Source organism: Lithobates pipiens, unplaced genomic scaffold, assembly GCF_037356315.1.
Source record: "Lithobates pipiens isolate NorthernLeopardFrog02 unplaced genomic scaffold, aLitPip1_a1.2 Scaffold_11, whole genome shotgun sequence".
Taxonomy (NCBI): domain Eukaryota; kingdom Metazoa; phylum Chordata; class Amphibia; order Anura; family Ranidae; genus Lithobates; species Lithobates pipiens.
The window spans coordinates 27,211,922-27,227,518 of NW_027507696.1; the positions used below are offsets into that span (position 1 = coordinate 27,211,922).

The 15,597-nt window shown below is 39.6% G+C and overlaps 1 protein-coding gene across 1 annotated transcript in view; it reads left to right on the top strand.

Annotated features, from left to right (window-relative positions):
* Positions 1 to 15,334, top strand: part of LOC143961017 (hippocampus abundant transcript 1 protein-like) — a 106,586-nt gene extending 91,252 nt beyond the window's left edge. Inside the window, exons 11-12 of the mRNA XM_077470131.1 lie at positions 953 to 1,113; positions 8,735 to 15,334. Of these exons, the coding sequence (XP_077326257.1) occupies positions 953 to 1,113; positions 8,735 to 8,947 (374 nt within the window). The 3' untranslated portion in view covers positions 8,948 to 15,334. The remainder of the gene's footprint in view (positions 1 to 952; positions 1,114 to 8,734) is intronic.
* The last annotated feature ends 263 nt before the right edge of the window (positions 15,335 to 15,597 follow it).

Consider the following 15,597-nt stretch of genomic DNA (forward strand, 5'->3'; position numbering starts at 1 on the left):
TCAGAGACAGTTGGCCCCTCTCACTCCTTAAATAAGATCTGTGTAGAGGGAATTTCCTATGTAGCTTCCCCTGTTTTATTCTCCTGCGATTCCACTGATTATAATACGATTCTCTCTGTGCTTCAGAAACCGCTATTTGAAACACGTTAGATATATTCTTTAACCCACAAGGTGGTGTTCCTTGTAGCCATCACCTCTTTGAGATTAGTGGCTCAGCTGGCAGATCCTGCAAATAATCTTTTCTGGTATTGCATAAGGATGGGTTGATGGGGAGATCCAGGATTTTCTTATTGCCTAAGATAGTTTTGTTTTTCACCTTAACCAGGACATGTTTTTTTCTTTCCGTCTATCTTCAGCTCACCAAAAGAAAATTTCTATGCATTGCCAGGATGTGGTTTGATTTGTGAGAGTCTATCTCTCAACCACAGAATCAGTTTTTGTAATCTATGATGGGCCCCGTAGATTCACTCACAGCTTCATTCCTTCATCTCTGTGGCTCGGTCTGACTGTTTTTCAAACTTATGGACTGAAGGATCTGGCCACATCCTTTCCTGCCAAGGAGCGCACTCGTCTAGATCTGGGAGTTCCTTGGCATTTGGTCAAAAAGCAAATGTTTTACTGATGTGCAAGGTTGCCACCTGGTCTTCTGTTTACACATTCTCTAAGTTGTACCAGGTGGATTTTGTAGGCTTCAGCTGATGTCAGTTTTTGGCAGAAGATCCTTCTTGTGGCTTTGATCTGCAAGCACATTTCTCTGTTTTATGACCATGCTTGTCTGTACTGCTTTGCTACAAAATATAGGCATTCTGTAAGTGAAGATGGTTATTCTGGATAGCTCTCCTGTAAGAAGCAGTATAACTCCAAAAATTAAAGACTTTCTGTGTCCCTCAATGAACCCCCAAGAAAGTAATTTTATAGGGAGTACAAAAATCCATTTTTTTTTTTTCTGCAGGTGCTGCACAAGGTATGGTGACTGGCATTCGAGGTTTATGCAATGGCCTGGGACCAGCACTGTATGGCTTTGTTTTCTTTCTCTTCCACGTTGAGCTTGGAGGATTAGTACCAGTACCTAGCTCTGAAGACAAGACTACCAGTAAGGATCCCATTGAGGAAGTAAGTAAATGCACGTCTCCAAATTAAATTATTCTTTGAGGTATTACAAACCAGCTTGTTATGTTGCCCATACATGTTAGGTACATGCAGCATGTTTGTGGACCTAAAAGACCACTGTACTCTGAGTGTCTTAACCACACATGGTTAGGCCACATTAAAGTTGCCCATACTTAAACACAGCTTGATAAATGTTCTAAAGAGATGGTGAATATTTTTAGCTCATTTATCTGTGTACACACTTACCGTATAAATAATATCACTCTGTTTTGATCTGAGGGATGCTGTGTAAAATGTACATTAAAAACAGAATGCAATGATTTTGCAAATCTCATCAACCCATATTTTTTCACAATAGAAAATCTAAAACGCATCAGATGCTTTAAAGAAGTCCACCCAAAGCTCGTTTTTTGTGGATCACAGGAGTGCAATTTATTCTGCACTACTGTGACATGCTTTCAGTAGGCAGTGGGCTGAAGCCCTCTGTTGTCTGATGTCACTGAGCCAGTTCAGGTTGGGTATGGTTTGAGATCTACCCAGGAGCTGCTGAGAACCTGAGCCAGCGGCTCCCGCACCCTCCATAGCCCAGCAATCAAGGTGGGTAAGTGGGTGGGGTAGGAGGCAGAGCAAAGAGCTGGTCACTGATGGTCAACCGCTCACTGAGAACTGAGCGATCAGTGGTGTTTGATCACTCGGTTCTCAGTCTTTGAGCCAGTGAGGGACAGATGTAGCATCAGACCAGTGCTGCATCCACCTCAGTAAATAATTGGTTTCTTTAAAAATGTAAAAAAAGAGTTCCCAAACTTCTTTTAAACCGAGAAATTAACCATTTTAAAGAGGAAGTCCTTTTTTACGTGTAGGTAAGCCTATCATAAGGCTTGCCTATAGGTACTGTAAATATCTCCTAAACTTGCATTGTTTAGGAGATATTTACTGTAAAGGCCGGCTATTAAGTCATTGGCGCATGCGCGCTAAAGAAATGTCCGTCCGTGCCATTTCTTCAGGCCCGTGCCTGGCAGCTCCTGTGTGTGGGAGTGACGTCATCGTGGCTCTGACCAGTCACGGCGACGGAGCCCGTGAAACCAGAAGAAACACTGGGAAAGATGTCAGCGGTGTGTGGGCACCGTTGCAGGACTTCGTTCTAAGGTAAATATTTCATAATTAGCTAGTATGCGATGCATACTAGCTCATTGTGCCTTTTTGTCTTGCGTGCTTTTTTTTGTTTTGTTTGTTTTTTTACTTTGGGGTTTACAAGGTCTTTAAGAAAAAAATAAGGTAATTATGAAGTTGATGGCAGCAACACGTCTCAAAGTTTGGGACAGGGCAACAAAAAGCTTGCAAAGTGGTATTAACAAGGAAGACAGAACATTTTGAAACTAATTAGGTTAGTTGGCAACAGATCAGTAACCTGATTGGTTATAAAAAGGGCATCTTAGAGAGTCAGTGTCTCAGAAGTAAAGACTGGCAGAGGTTCACAAACCTTTTAAAAGCTGCATCTAAAAATTGTTAAACTATTTCAGAATAATGTTCTTCAACATAAAATTGCAATGACTTTATATCTTCATGTAGAGTACATAATATCAAAAGATTAAGAGACGCTAGAGAAATGTGTGTGCATGGAACAAGGCCAAAATGCAATACTGAATGCCTGTAATCTTCGGACCTTCAGACAGCACTGCATTTAACCACTTAACCACTTCAGGACCGCCGTATTGCCAATGTACGTCAGCACAATGGCACAGGCAGGCACAATCACGTACATCTACGTGATTGCCTTCCAGCGGGTGGGGGGTCCGATCGGACCCCCTCCCGCTGGTTACGGCGGTCCGATTCGGTCCAGGAGCGCTCCGTGATGAGGGGATGGCCGTTGGTTTTCGGCCACCCCCTCTGGATCGCTCCTGGCCAATGAGAAGCTTCCTCCCCTGTGTATTGTTTACACAGGAAGGAGGAAGTGATGTCATTATCCTCGGGGCGGTCTTTTTGACCGGACTACGAGGAGAAGAGTAAAAGTAAGTGTGCACCAACACTACACTGACATGTAGGTACACACAGGCACACAAACCCCCCCCCGATCGCCCCCCGATTAACCCTTTCACCCCCTTTTGCCAGTGTCACTAAGCGATAATTTTTCTGAACGCTGCATCAGTGTCGCTAGGTAGCTAGTTATTTTTTTAGGTTCACCGCCAGGTTTTTATAGCGCTAGGTACCCCGATATACTACCCAATAATGGTTTTAACCCCCTGATTGCTGCTAGTTAACCCTTTCACCCCCTTTCACCAGCGATCACAGTATAAGTGTCACTGGTGACGCTGGTTAGCCAGTTAGTTATTTAGGTTCCCCGTCAGGTTTTTATATAGCGCCAGGGACCCCCATATACTACCTAATAAAAATTTGAACCCCCTGATTGCTCCTAGTTAACCCTTTCACCACTGATCACCGTATAAGTGTTACGGGTGACTCTGGTTAGTTTGTGTTTTATAGCATCAGGGCACCCACCATTTATTACCCAATAAAGGTTTAACCCCCTGATCACCCGGCGGGTGATATCAATTAGGTTTTAGGGTCAGGGTCTGCGTCGCCCCAGGCAGCGCTAGGTTAGTGCCAGTACCGCTAACACCCACACGCAAAGCATACACCTCCCGTAGTGGTATAGAATCTGAACAGATCAATATCTGATCAGATCTATACTAGCGTCCCCAGCAGTTTAGGGTTCCAAAAAAACGCATTGTTAGCGGGATCAGCCCAAATACCTGCTGGCACCTGCGTTTTGCCCCTCTGCCCAGCCCACCCAAGTGCAGTATCGATCGATCACTGTCACTTACAAAACACTAAACACATAACTGCAGCGATCGCAGAGTCAGGCCTGATCCCTGCCATCGCTAACAGGTTTTTTGGTAGCATTTTATATTCAAATCCGGAAGGCAGTGCTTGGTTTTCGGGGTCCCGTACGTGGCTAGGCTCCCAAAAATTCCCCCGCATGTGGTATCCCCGTACTCGGGAGAAGCAGCAGAATTTATTTTGGGGTGTAATTTGACTTCTGCCCATAGCATGTGTGAGCAATATATCATTTAGTGACAACTTTGTGCAAAAAAAAAAAAGTTTGTAATATTCCCGCAACTTTTGGCAAAATATAAAATATTCCATGGACTCAACATGCCTCTCAGTAAATAGCTTAGGGTGTCTACTTTCCAAAATGGGGTCATTTGGGGGGGTTTTGTGCTATTTTGGCATTTTATGGACTTCGAAACTGTGATAGGTAGTGAGGAGTTAAATCAAAAATTTGCACCCTTAGAAATCCTGAAGGTGGTGATTGGTTTTCGGGGTGCCGTGCGCGACTAGACTCCCAAAAAGTCCCACACATGTGGTATCCCCGTACTCAGGAGAAGCAGCAGAATGTATTTTGGGGTGTCATTTCACATATGCCCATAGCATGTGTGAGCAATATATCATTTAGTGACAACTTGGTGCAAAAAAAAAAAAGTTTGTAATATTCCCGCAACTTGTGGCAAAATATAAAATATTCCATGGACTCAACATGCCTCTCAGTAAATAGCTTGGGGTGTCTACTTTCCAAAATGGGGTCATTTTGGGGGGTTTTGTGCTATTTTGGCATTTTATGGCCTTCGAAACTGTGATAGGTAGTGAGGAGTTAAATCAAAAATTTGCACCCTTAGAAATCTTGAAGGTGGTGATTGGTTTTCGGGGTGCCGTGCGCGATTAGACTCCCAAAAAGTCCCACACATGTGGTATCCCCATACTCGGGAGAAGTAGCGGAATATATTTTGGGGTGCAATTCCACATATAACCATGGCATGTGTGAGCAATATATCATTTAGTGACAACTTTTTGTAAAAAAAAAATTTTTTTTTGGTCATTCAATCCCTTAGGACAAAAAAAATAAATATTCAATGGGCTCAACATACCCATCAGCAATTTCCTTGGGGTGTCTACTTTCCAAAATGGGGTCATTTGGGGGGGGTTTGTACTGCCCTGCCATTTTAGCACCTCAAGAAATGAGATCGGCAGTCATAAATTAAAAGCTGTGTAAATTCCAGAAAATGTACTCTAGTTTGTAGACGCTATAACTTTTGCGCAAACCAAAAAATATACGCTTATTGACATTTTTTTTACTAAAGACATGTGGCTGAATAAATTTTGCCCTCAATGTATGACTAAAATTTAGTTTATTCGATTTTTCTTATAACAAAAAAGAAAATATCTTTTTTTTTAAAAATTTTCACTCTTTTTCCATTTATATCGCAAAAAAAAAAAAATCGCAGAGGCAATCAAATACCATCAAAAGAAAGCTCTATTTGTGGGAAGAAAAGGACGCAAATTTCGTTTGGGTGCAATATTGCATGACCGCGCAATTACCAGTTAAAGCAGCGCAGTGCGAAATTGCAAAAAGACCTCTGGTCCTTAAGGTATTTATTGGTCCGGAGCTGAAGTGGTTAAGGACCAGGCCTCTTTTTCAGACTTGGTGTTTACATGTTTAAAACAGTTTTTTTTGCTAGAAAATTACTTAGAACCCCCAAACATTTTATATTGTTTTTTTTTCTAACATCCTAGAGAATAAAATGGCGGTCATTGAAATACTTTTTTTCACACCGTATTTGCGCAGCGGTCTTAGAAGCGCACTTTTTTTGGAAAAAAATCACTTTTTTAAATAAAAAAAAATAAGACAACAGTAAAATTAGCCCAATTTTTTTTATATTGTGAAAGATAATGGTACGCCGAGTAAATTGATACCCAACATGTCACGCTTCAAAATTGCGCCCGCTCATGGAATGGCGTCAAACTTTTAGCCTCAAAAATCTCCATAAGCGACATTTTAAAAAATCTACAGGTTGCATTTTTTTGCGTTACAGAGGAGGTCTAGGGCTAGAATTATTGCTCTCGCTCTACCGATCGCGGCGATACCTCACATGTGTGGTTTGACCACCGTTTTCATATGCGGGCGCTACTCACGTATGCGCTCGCTTCTGTGCGCAAGCTCGTCGTGACGGGGTGTTTTAAAAAAAAAAAATTTTTTCTTATTTATTTTAATTGATTTTATTTATTTTTACACTGTTTTAAAAAAAATAAAAAATAAAATGGATCACTTTTATTCCTATTACAAGGAATGTAAACATCCCTTGTAATAGAAAAAAGCATGACAGGTCCTCTTAAATATGAGATCTGGGGTCAAAAAGTCCTCAGATCTCATATTTGGGCTAAAATGCAACAAAAAAAACAAAAAAGAAAAAAAGAAAATCTGACATCTAAAAAAAATATACCTTTAAGAGGTATGGGCGGAAGTGACGTTTTGACGTCGCTTCCGCCCTCCTATGGTATAGAGACGAGTGGGGGCCATCTTAGCCTCACTTGTCTCTATGCCCAGCAGACGAAAGGACCCGATCGCCTCCGCCGCTACCGACGGCTCCGGTAAGTGGCGGAAGGTGAGGGAGGGCGGCGGGAGGGGGGGTGGCACCTCTCCCGCCACCGATAGCGGTGATCTTGCGGCGAATCCACCGCGGAGACCACCGTTATCGTACAGCTGACCGCCGCCTGAAGAGATGGATATCTCGGTTGTGGCAGCAGCTGCTGCTGTTACCGAGATATCCCTCTTCAAAAATAGGACGTACATCGTCGTGCGGCGGTCGGCAAGTGGTTAAAAACTGGCATGATTCTGTTATGGACATCACTGCATAGGCTCAGGAATACTTCCACCAATCATCAGTCTGTGAACACAGTTCACCATGCCATCCAAAAAAAGTTAAAGCTCCATCATGCAAAGAAAAAGCCATATCTGAACATGATCCAGAAACTCTGTTCTATTCTTTGGGCTAAAGCTCTTTAAATTGCTCTGTTGTACAGTGGAAAACTGTACTGTGCTCAGATGAATCGAAGTTTGACATTTCTTTTTTTTTTTTGGGCAACCATGGGTGCCACGCCCTCCAGACTAAAGAGAGGTGTTATCAGCGCTCCATTCAAAAGCCTACATCTCTGATGGTATGTGGGCGCATTAGTGCGTATGGAATGGGCAGCATGCACACCTAGAAAGGCACTATCAATGCTCAGATATGTCCACGTTTTGGAGCAGCATATGGTTCCATCCAGATGATGTCCTTTTCAGGGAAGACCTTGCATATTTCTGCAGGGTAATGCTAAACTGCATACTTTATCAGTTTGGCTTCATAGTAGAATAGTCTGGGTGCTTAAAGGGGTTGTAAACCCATGTGCGTTTTCACCTTAATGCATCCTATGCATTAAGGTGAAAATTCTGGCAGTGACCAGTTTTGCTTACCCGAGCCCCTTCATCCCCTCGGCGGAGACACGCTCTCCCTCTCTGCACACTGTGCAAAACGAACTGCACATTGGAGGTAAGTATGATATGTTTGTTTATTTAAAAAAAAAAAAAAAAGTTATAATCATTTTAACTTGCCTACCTGCAGTCCGCACCTTTCACCAGTTGAAAATATTTGGCACATCTTGAAATGAAAAATACAACAAAGTAGGACCCAGGACTGTTGAGCAATTAGAATCCTATATCGGGCAAGCCTAGGGCAGCATTCCTCTCCCAAAACGTCAGCAACTGGTCTCCGCAGTTCACAGATGTTTAGAGTGATGTTAAGAGGGGATGCTACACCGCGGTAAACATGGCCCTGTCTCAACTTTTTTAAGACGCGCTGTTGCCATTCATTTTAAAATTACCTTTTTTTCTTGTAATGGTACATTTTCTCAGTTTAAACTTTTTATGCTTTCTATTGTGAATAAAATATGGATTGATGAGCATTGCAGATCATTTGCCTTATGTTTTATGTAATTTTTACACAGCGTTCCAACTTTTTTGGAATTTGGGTTGTATTTAATTGAAAACATATTTTTTTTTTTATAATACGCAATAATCATTGAGGCTATTAATTTGTGCATTTTCTCTTCCTACCCCTTTTCAGGCACATATTTTTTCAATATTATTCACTGAAAAATGTCTGCCTATCTTTGGGTATAATCACGTGCATGCTAGGGCAACATTAAAAACCTAGTAACTCGACAGCCAGCTTGGTTAGATATATAATATGACCTCTACAAAAGAGGAACCTATTTAGTTCTTCGTATCCACATTTACTTATACTTGTGTGGATAAGCAGAGATTATCCAGTCCTTTTGAGAGCTCAGACTATATAGAGGCCAAGTCAGTCTTAATGAATCCAGCAAGCAATATCTGGGACACCTAATGTACTAAATTGTAATGTAATTTTTTAGAGTACTAACAGAATAATAAAATGTGTTTCAAGGCAAAGTCCTACATTGGATGTACTGCAGCAAAACGTCATGTATCCCACTGTTTCTGCATCTTTGAGTCAGCAAAAAAACACTACTGAACTTAATGAATCGCTTCGGCTGAGACTTGTTAGTCTTCATGCATGGTGAAATTGTCACACAGCTATTGCTAGTGGCTGCAGTTGTACACTTCCAAATGTGAGCGAAAATTCCGCTACTTGGGCTGAGCATTTGTACTTTTAGTACATATGTGCTTCAGTTCAATTGCTTTTCCCTTGACTGGACTGACCACCTCCAAAATTCTGCATGCATTTGTTGTAACACATTTCTTAGGTCTTGATCATTTTGTTTTCATTCACAGGGAGCAGTCATCCCAGGACCACCATTTTTATTTGGAGCCGTTGCTGTTCTTCTTGCTTTCATGGTGGCCTTGTTCATACCTGAACACAACAGTCACTCCACCAAAAATAATGCTGGTGGAAAACACACCATTAGTAGCAACCCACAGACAAATAACCCAGACCGCAGCAGTGACGAGGATATAGAACCACTGCTACAAGACACCAGTGTGTGACTGTTTTCCAAGTTCCCCCTTGATGACACTTCAAGGAGAAAGCTAAGCGAATGTACCAAACTCTGCTGAAAATAATGAACAGAAAAACAAACATTTCTTCTACATTGGACCTCCATGCAGACACTAGGAAGTCTGTCACTGTTTTATTTTATTTCTTGTCTAAAATATTGGTCAATGTTACCTATTCACTGCATGGGAGGTTGCATGTGTAGCAGAAATCTCCAGCAGTAAAGCAGCTAAAGGTTTGAGATTGTGATTTATTTTTGTTTATGCTACCTCGAACCTTGTCATTGCATTTTATATTGACTGTTGGGAAAAAAAATAGATATTGCGGTGACGAAGCATTGACCTCTGAAAGGTACCATATGCAATGAGAGCTGGTGTTGTGATACACCTTACAGTGCCTGCTAGTACATTTCCATTCTTTTCTTTGTTGGAGAAAGGTGGGAGAAGACTTGGTTTTGCCTTTCTTGCTGCATATTCTGACTAGCCTTGTCTTCTGGACTGCAGTTATCAATAATCTGTTTACGGAGACACTTGTCTTATGACGAATACGTTGCTGCAGGAATTCCCAAACCACCATTCTCTCTTAACCAGCAAACCACCAGACATATCTCGATAATTCTTGGTAGGTCAGAACAATCAAACTGCAGCTGTATTTGCCCAGTAGCTAAACCTTTACGTTAAAACCTACTTCAGCTGAACTTGATATTGTAAGGCAAAGAAAGTGACTTCATCAGCTTTGTAAATAGTATTTATTACTTTTTGTTACATTATGTTTGTACACATTTTTCCATTTGAGTCCTTGGGGACTATTCCAAAATGGCTTGGTGTGATGGAAGTGTAGGTACAGCTGCTTTTACAGAATGTTTGTCATAGCAAATATTATAGGATGTTTCACCACCATACATCAAGCACATTTTTAACAATTCCTTTGGGCTAAATAGATAGATCAAGGCCTACTTTAAGAATGGATAGGTAGTCTATTTAATTTACAAGATTTATTATTCAATGTGCTGCCTTTTGAATATCAAATTTGTCAGAGTAAGAAGTCAAGCTTTAACTATTTTCTTTATTCTTTAGTATGTTGTCCATTTCATCTGTGTTTAGCATGTTGCCATGTTCTCAGTCTTATCAAGTGTTTACACAGAAAATTATTACATATATCTAAAAATGTCACCAAAAAATCTAGCAGCAGTATAGAACAAAACGTGGTAATGAAAAGATGACAAAGGTGTGTTTTACTATAAGGTGCTTTATGGAAATTTCTAGCTGCTTAACAAAATAATTTGATTAGCTGGTATGGGTAGTTTTTATACATCTTTCCCCACTGTGCTGTCACATACATTACACAAAAAATAGAGCAGAGAACTGGATCATTGACTTATCTAGATACAGTACATGCAATTGCCCATTGCATTTTATTATGACATTGTTTCAATCAGCTAAGGTATTATGAAAAAATTTTTTTCCAGCATCAGCCCAAAACTGGCTAAAATAAGGCAACAAATCTCTTTAAAAAATATCTTAACATATAAAATAAACTCAAATTAAAAACATAATATTGGTATTTTGAAGAGGTATATTTAATCAAGAAGCTGAAAACTATTCTGGCAACCAACCTTTTACAAGTTAGCTGGATATTGGTTTACTAGGAAGAGAGAGACCTTTTATTGATATACAAGAATTAGTAATGTATTAATTTACAGTAAAAAAAAATAAATGGAGGTTTTCTCATACTTTCTACAAACTAGTTAATTCCCTAAAAAATGTAAACCATTTTAACAGTACCGATATTTCAGTGGCGTGGGAGGAAGTAAGAGAAAACTATATTTTTTTATATTTGCTTGAGAAAGCTGTTTCTTCAGGGGGATTGCCATTTTTTTTAGAGAATCCAGTGTAAAGAGTTTATAGAGAATCACTGTAAAGAGTTTGTAACCGAAACATCCAAATATCATTGTTTACATAGAATACCAGGCAGAAAAGGCCTGATTCAAGTCTTTTTTGCACTGCAATCTAAAGGTGGGGGGATGTCTGTAAGGGCACAGGGTTTTTTCCTAAAACAAAAAGTGCACAGGACCAGCTAAGGCAGGCCATATATTATGCAATTTTCTTTCTGTCAACATGGGTTAAAGGAAAGAAAATTGCTTGATTTCCCCTATTAATAGTTCGTGTTGATGTAGCGCTATTGTGTTCTGCCAGCAGGGGGCGTGAGGCGTCTTCCCCACCTGGAGAATACAGTGATCACTGCTGGCTGCTATAGCCACAGGCAGTAATCTGGTGAAAAAAAATAAATGACAGATTGGTTGTACTGAAGTCCTTTTAATGGAGCAACTTCAGTGCAACCAGCCTGCCCACAGATGGATCGAAATTTAGCGAGTTCCTGCCCAGTCTATTCCCAGTTTTAGACTGATAGTCCTGTGTGCTGTCATCAGGTTTCAAAATCAAATTCTCAGTAGTGTTTTGGCTCACAAGCCACTATTATCAGTTTGATTTATTGGTTTCTGTGGTGTAGTTTCAGTTTTTAGTGCACAATTTGAATTGTATCACCATAATACATTTTTTTATATGACTCAATTTTTACATAGTTGTTGCACCGTATTTTCATTATAGTATTATAGTATTTCTTTAGCAAATTTGCAATTCTCCCTGTAAGACAAAAGCTTGAAGTTTGGGTCCCACCTGAACTCCTGTTGTATTAAAATTAATAAGAGAAGAATGAAACCTGAAGAATGTATTTTCAGTCAGTTTGAGCTGAATTCCAGTCTAGAATAAGAGGAACAGTAAAGCACAATTACTGTGCAGCAGTATACAGTCCCGGCTAAAACATTGCTACCCCTCCACATTTTCCCAAAGATTTCCTCACAATCGGCACAGTTTGCTGTAAAAAAGTTAAAACAAACAAAAGTATATGACACCTGCCATGCTTTATTATATAAGGCAGTGGTTCTCAACCTCAGTCCTCAAATACCCCCAACAAGCCATGTTTTGGGAATTTCTTAGATAAAATAGCTGTCCAAAATGCCAATGCTGATTTTAAAGCATGAAGGATAACCTGTAAACATGGCCTGTTAGGGGTATTTGAGGACTGAGGTTGAGAACCACTGACATAAGACATAGAGCAGACACTTAATGTAAAAGCAATGATTATTGTAAAAAATAAATTTTGCATGGATAGAATATTTTGGTTCCCTAGCCTAATATTTTGTATTATAGAAATTTGAGGCAATAATTGGATCCTTTTTTTTTTTTTTTTTTTTTCTTGCTCTAGCAATTTGTCCCACTCTTCAGCATATTGCATCAGTTGTCTTAGGTGTAATGCTTAGCTTCTTCTAACTGTAAGTTTCAGTAAAAATGTACTTTTGAATTCATATCAAGATTCAAAGGGCCACTTTTGTTTTGGCCATTTTCGTGGAGGACTATGACGGAGCCATGTTTATAATACTGGAAATTATACTCTAGAATGTCTTGACAACCTTTTGATTACATGGTACCATGCACAGATTCAAAGGAATTTGGTGTCGGAGGCAACAAACTCCCAATTTTCAATTTTTTCTTTTTTTCTGTCCAAAACATTCTTCCTGTAAACTTTATATAGCGGCGGTATCTTAATGTTGCCAAGTCCCGTGGAGTGCATATATATACATTTACTAGAGTAAAGGACATGCCTCTATTTTAGCACTTTAAAATCACCTCTAATCATTAATCATTCAAATGCTTGCTCTGTTTCCATTTGAATGTATGTTTTTAGGCTTTGGACATATGAAAGTACAGCCCTCACAAGCTTTGATATTTAAGCAAGTCCTAATTGCGCTTTAACTTCAAAGTGCTGCATTTGGATGAAGGTAATGTGTCAGCAAACATCCGTGTGTGCTACTTGCCATTTAAAGGGGTTGTAAATTAAAGGATGCATTAAGGTGAAAAAACACCTGGCAGTCACCGGGCCCCCCAGCCCCCTGTTTTACTTACCTGAGCCCCTTCATCTCTTCAGTGGGGGTGCATTCTCCCTCTTTCCATGGGGTCCCGGCTCTTCATTGGATAGATTGATAGCAGCACAGCCATTGGCTCCTGCTGCTTTCAATCAAATCCAATGACGTGGGGCTTAGTCCGGCATTCGTGTCTGTGGGTGCAAATGCTGGACTTTGGAGCACGCCCACAAGGTAACCCCCTCAGGAGAGCGCTTCTAGAGGGTTATCTGATGTGGGGAGCAACCTTAAGAGCTGCCGGGGGACCCCATAAAAGGATGTTCGGAGCCGCTCTGTGCAAAACAAACTGCACAGTGGAGGTAAGTATGACCTGTAGGTTTTTTTTTTTTTTTTTTTTTTTTTAAGTTCACAAATGTTGATTTCTAAAGGCTTAGGCCCTCTTTCGACCTCTTGCCTTAGTGGTAGTGGCAAGCTCATCTCCAAATTCAAAATGAAAAATGTGTGGCCGTAGTTTAAAGCCCAGTGCATTAGCAATAGCGATGTACATAAGAACACGGATGTTCTGCCAGTAGGTACTGATGTTGACTTCCGGCTAGCTTTTTATTTTGAATGTTTGGTGGAATAAATTTTTGCTGACAGAATTTTCTAAACATGGAAGCAAAAGTGTTGCTTGTGGTAGAGTAAGGGCTTATGTACATGAGCAAAGGCAGCATCCATTCAACTGTATTCAAGATGCTTGAAATTATTCCGAGTTCCTTCTAAGTGGTTTCTAGCTGAACAAATCACTCGTGTACACAAGTCTTTGGCTTTAAAAACATGGCAGCAGCTCATTACTATGAGATTTAAACCTACATCTTTGAACTTGCTTCTAAAAAAATAAAAGGATCCTCCATATTGGGGCCAGTAAATATACATTTTAAGTTGGTGATTATATATAATCTCCATCTATATATCTAATGATATTATAGAGCTTTCATTAAGATTTGTGGATAAATATGTAAAGGTTTCAGTAGCTTTATCAGAGCTGATGACACTTAAATTGGAATGGAAGATATTTTTCTTAATTTTTGGGTAGAGTGGGGGAGGGCTAGAATCTCCGTTGTGGTTTTATTGCTGTGGGCCTCTTTTGGATAGTCTGACCACCCCCCAACCTATCCTGTTGTATAAGCCTATGTTCACACTAATGCGGTGTGAGAAACTCTGTGATCCGTGTGCGTTTTCTGCACTGCCCTACTTGCAATCTGCTGCGGTTGTCAGAATGTTAACACCCCAAACGCAGCATGTTTTCCTGCACCAGATTGCATGGTTCAAAACTACCATGCCATTTGGTTGTGGTGCGGCTCCAAAAAAAAGGTGCATGCGTGTCTTTGGTGCAGTTTGAGCCCATTCAAAATGAATAGGTTCAAATAGTATTGCAATGAATTGCACGGGATTGCGGTGCAGTTCCTGTGCGAATCACATGTGGTTCATAGTGTGAACCAAGGCAAAGAAGTAGGGGCAGATCTTTCCACTAGTATTTTTTTTTTTTTTTTTTCTCTTAATTATTTTTCTTTTCTCCTTTTTTTTTTTTTTTTTTTTTTTTTTTTTTTTTAAATCTTTTTTGTTTACTAAAAAGTAAACATGCAATATAAAGAGTGATATATCAGTTTCTGCGCAGGTTTGGGTTACTTCTACCTTGATGTTTGAATGTCATCACTATACCTTGTATTTATGGTTTAAAGCATACAATGCTAGGTACTATAACTGCTTATGCTTTATTTTAATTGCACTTTACCTGTTAGTGTTAGGGTTCTATATTAATCACACAATGACAACATTCCTTATTTAAGGAGGCTTCCAAATACAATACAGGTAAATGCTAATTTCAGCTTGCCTAGTTTCTAGTTCTCTGTCCAAATATTAAGGTCACCTCATTTATTACACCCCAGCCTTAACTGCTATGTAGTGTGTGTCAGGCACAAATCATAGCTGTCATTACTGAATCTCTTCCTACACTGCTTTGCTGAAAGGAATATGCAGATTACTATTTTCTTTTTTTATAAGTCAATCTTAGGGCACTTTGTCACATCTGTTTAAATGAATAAAAGTCTACATGTATTTTTCTGAAACAGACATAAACCATGAAAATAAAAGAACATCAACGGAGCACTGCTTTTAATGTTTTATATGTAGATATTTGTAAGAAACCTTTTCCCTACTGAGAGGCTGTGTATATCTTGTATTTATAACTGTAACAAGATTCTTGACAGAAAAAAAAATATACTGCTTTTATATAAAGGATTATCTATGAATGAAATAGGTTTGTTTTTTTGTTTTGTTTTTCTTTCTTCTTTATATATATATATTTTGAGATGTTCTTCAAAAGCGGTAACATACAGTACCTTTTTTTTGTAATATGCGTTTGGTTTTTATGTTAACAAAGATCATGATGCATAATAAATGGGCGTATTTACTGATTTTACTTGCATTTGAAGTGTGGAGACTTTTTAAGTCCTGTATTTATGTAACATTGTGTTGGTGGGTCACGCATACGCTCAGGTTTTCTTTTCTTTTTTTATAACATAGTAACTCAGAGTGAAGTGAATGTAGCCGGTCTGTAATTTTGTCTTATAACTGTATACTAACGAAGGTGAATTCTAACTGCAGTACTCTAGTGCAGCCTTTCTCAACCAGCCTACCATGCCTTCTGGATTCCTTGCGGTGCCTTTTACAAAATGCCCAAAA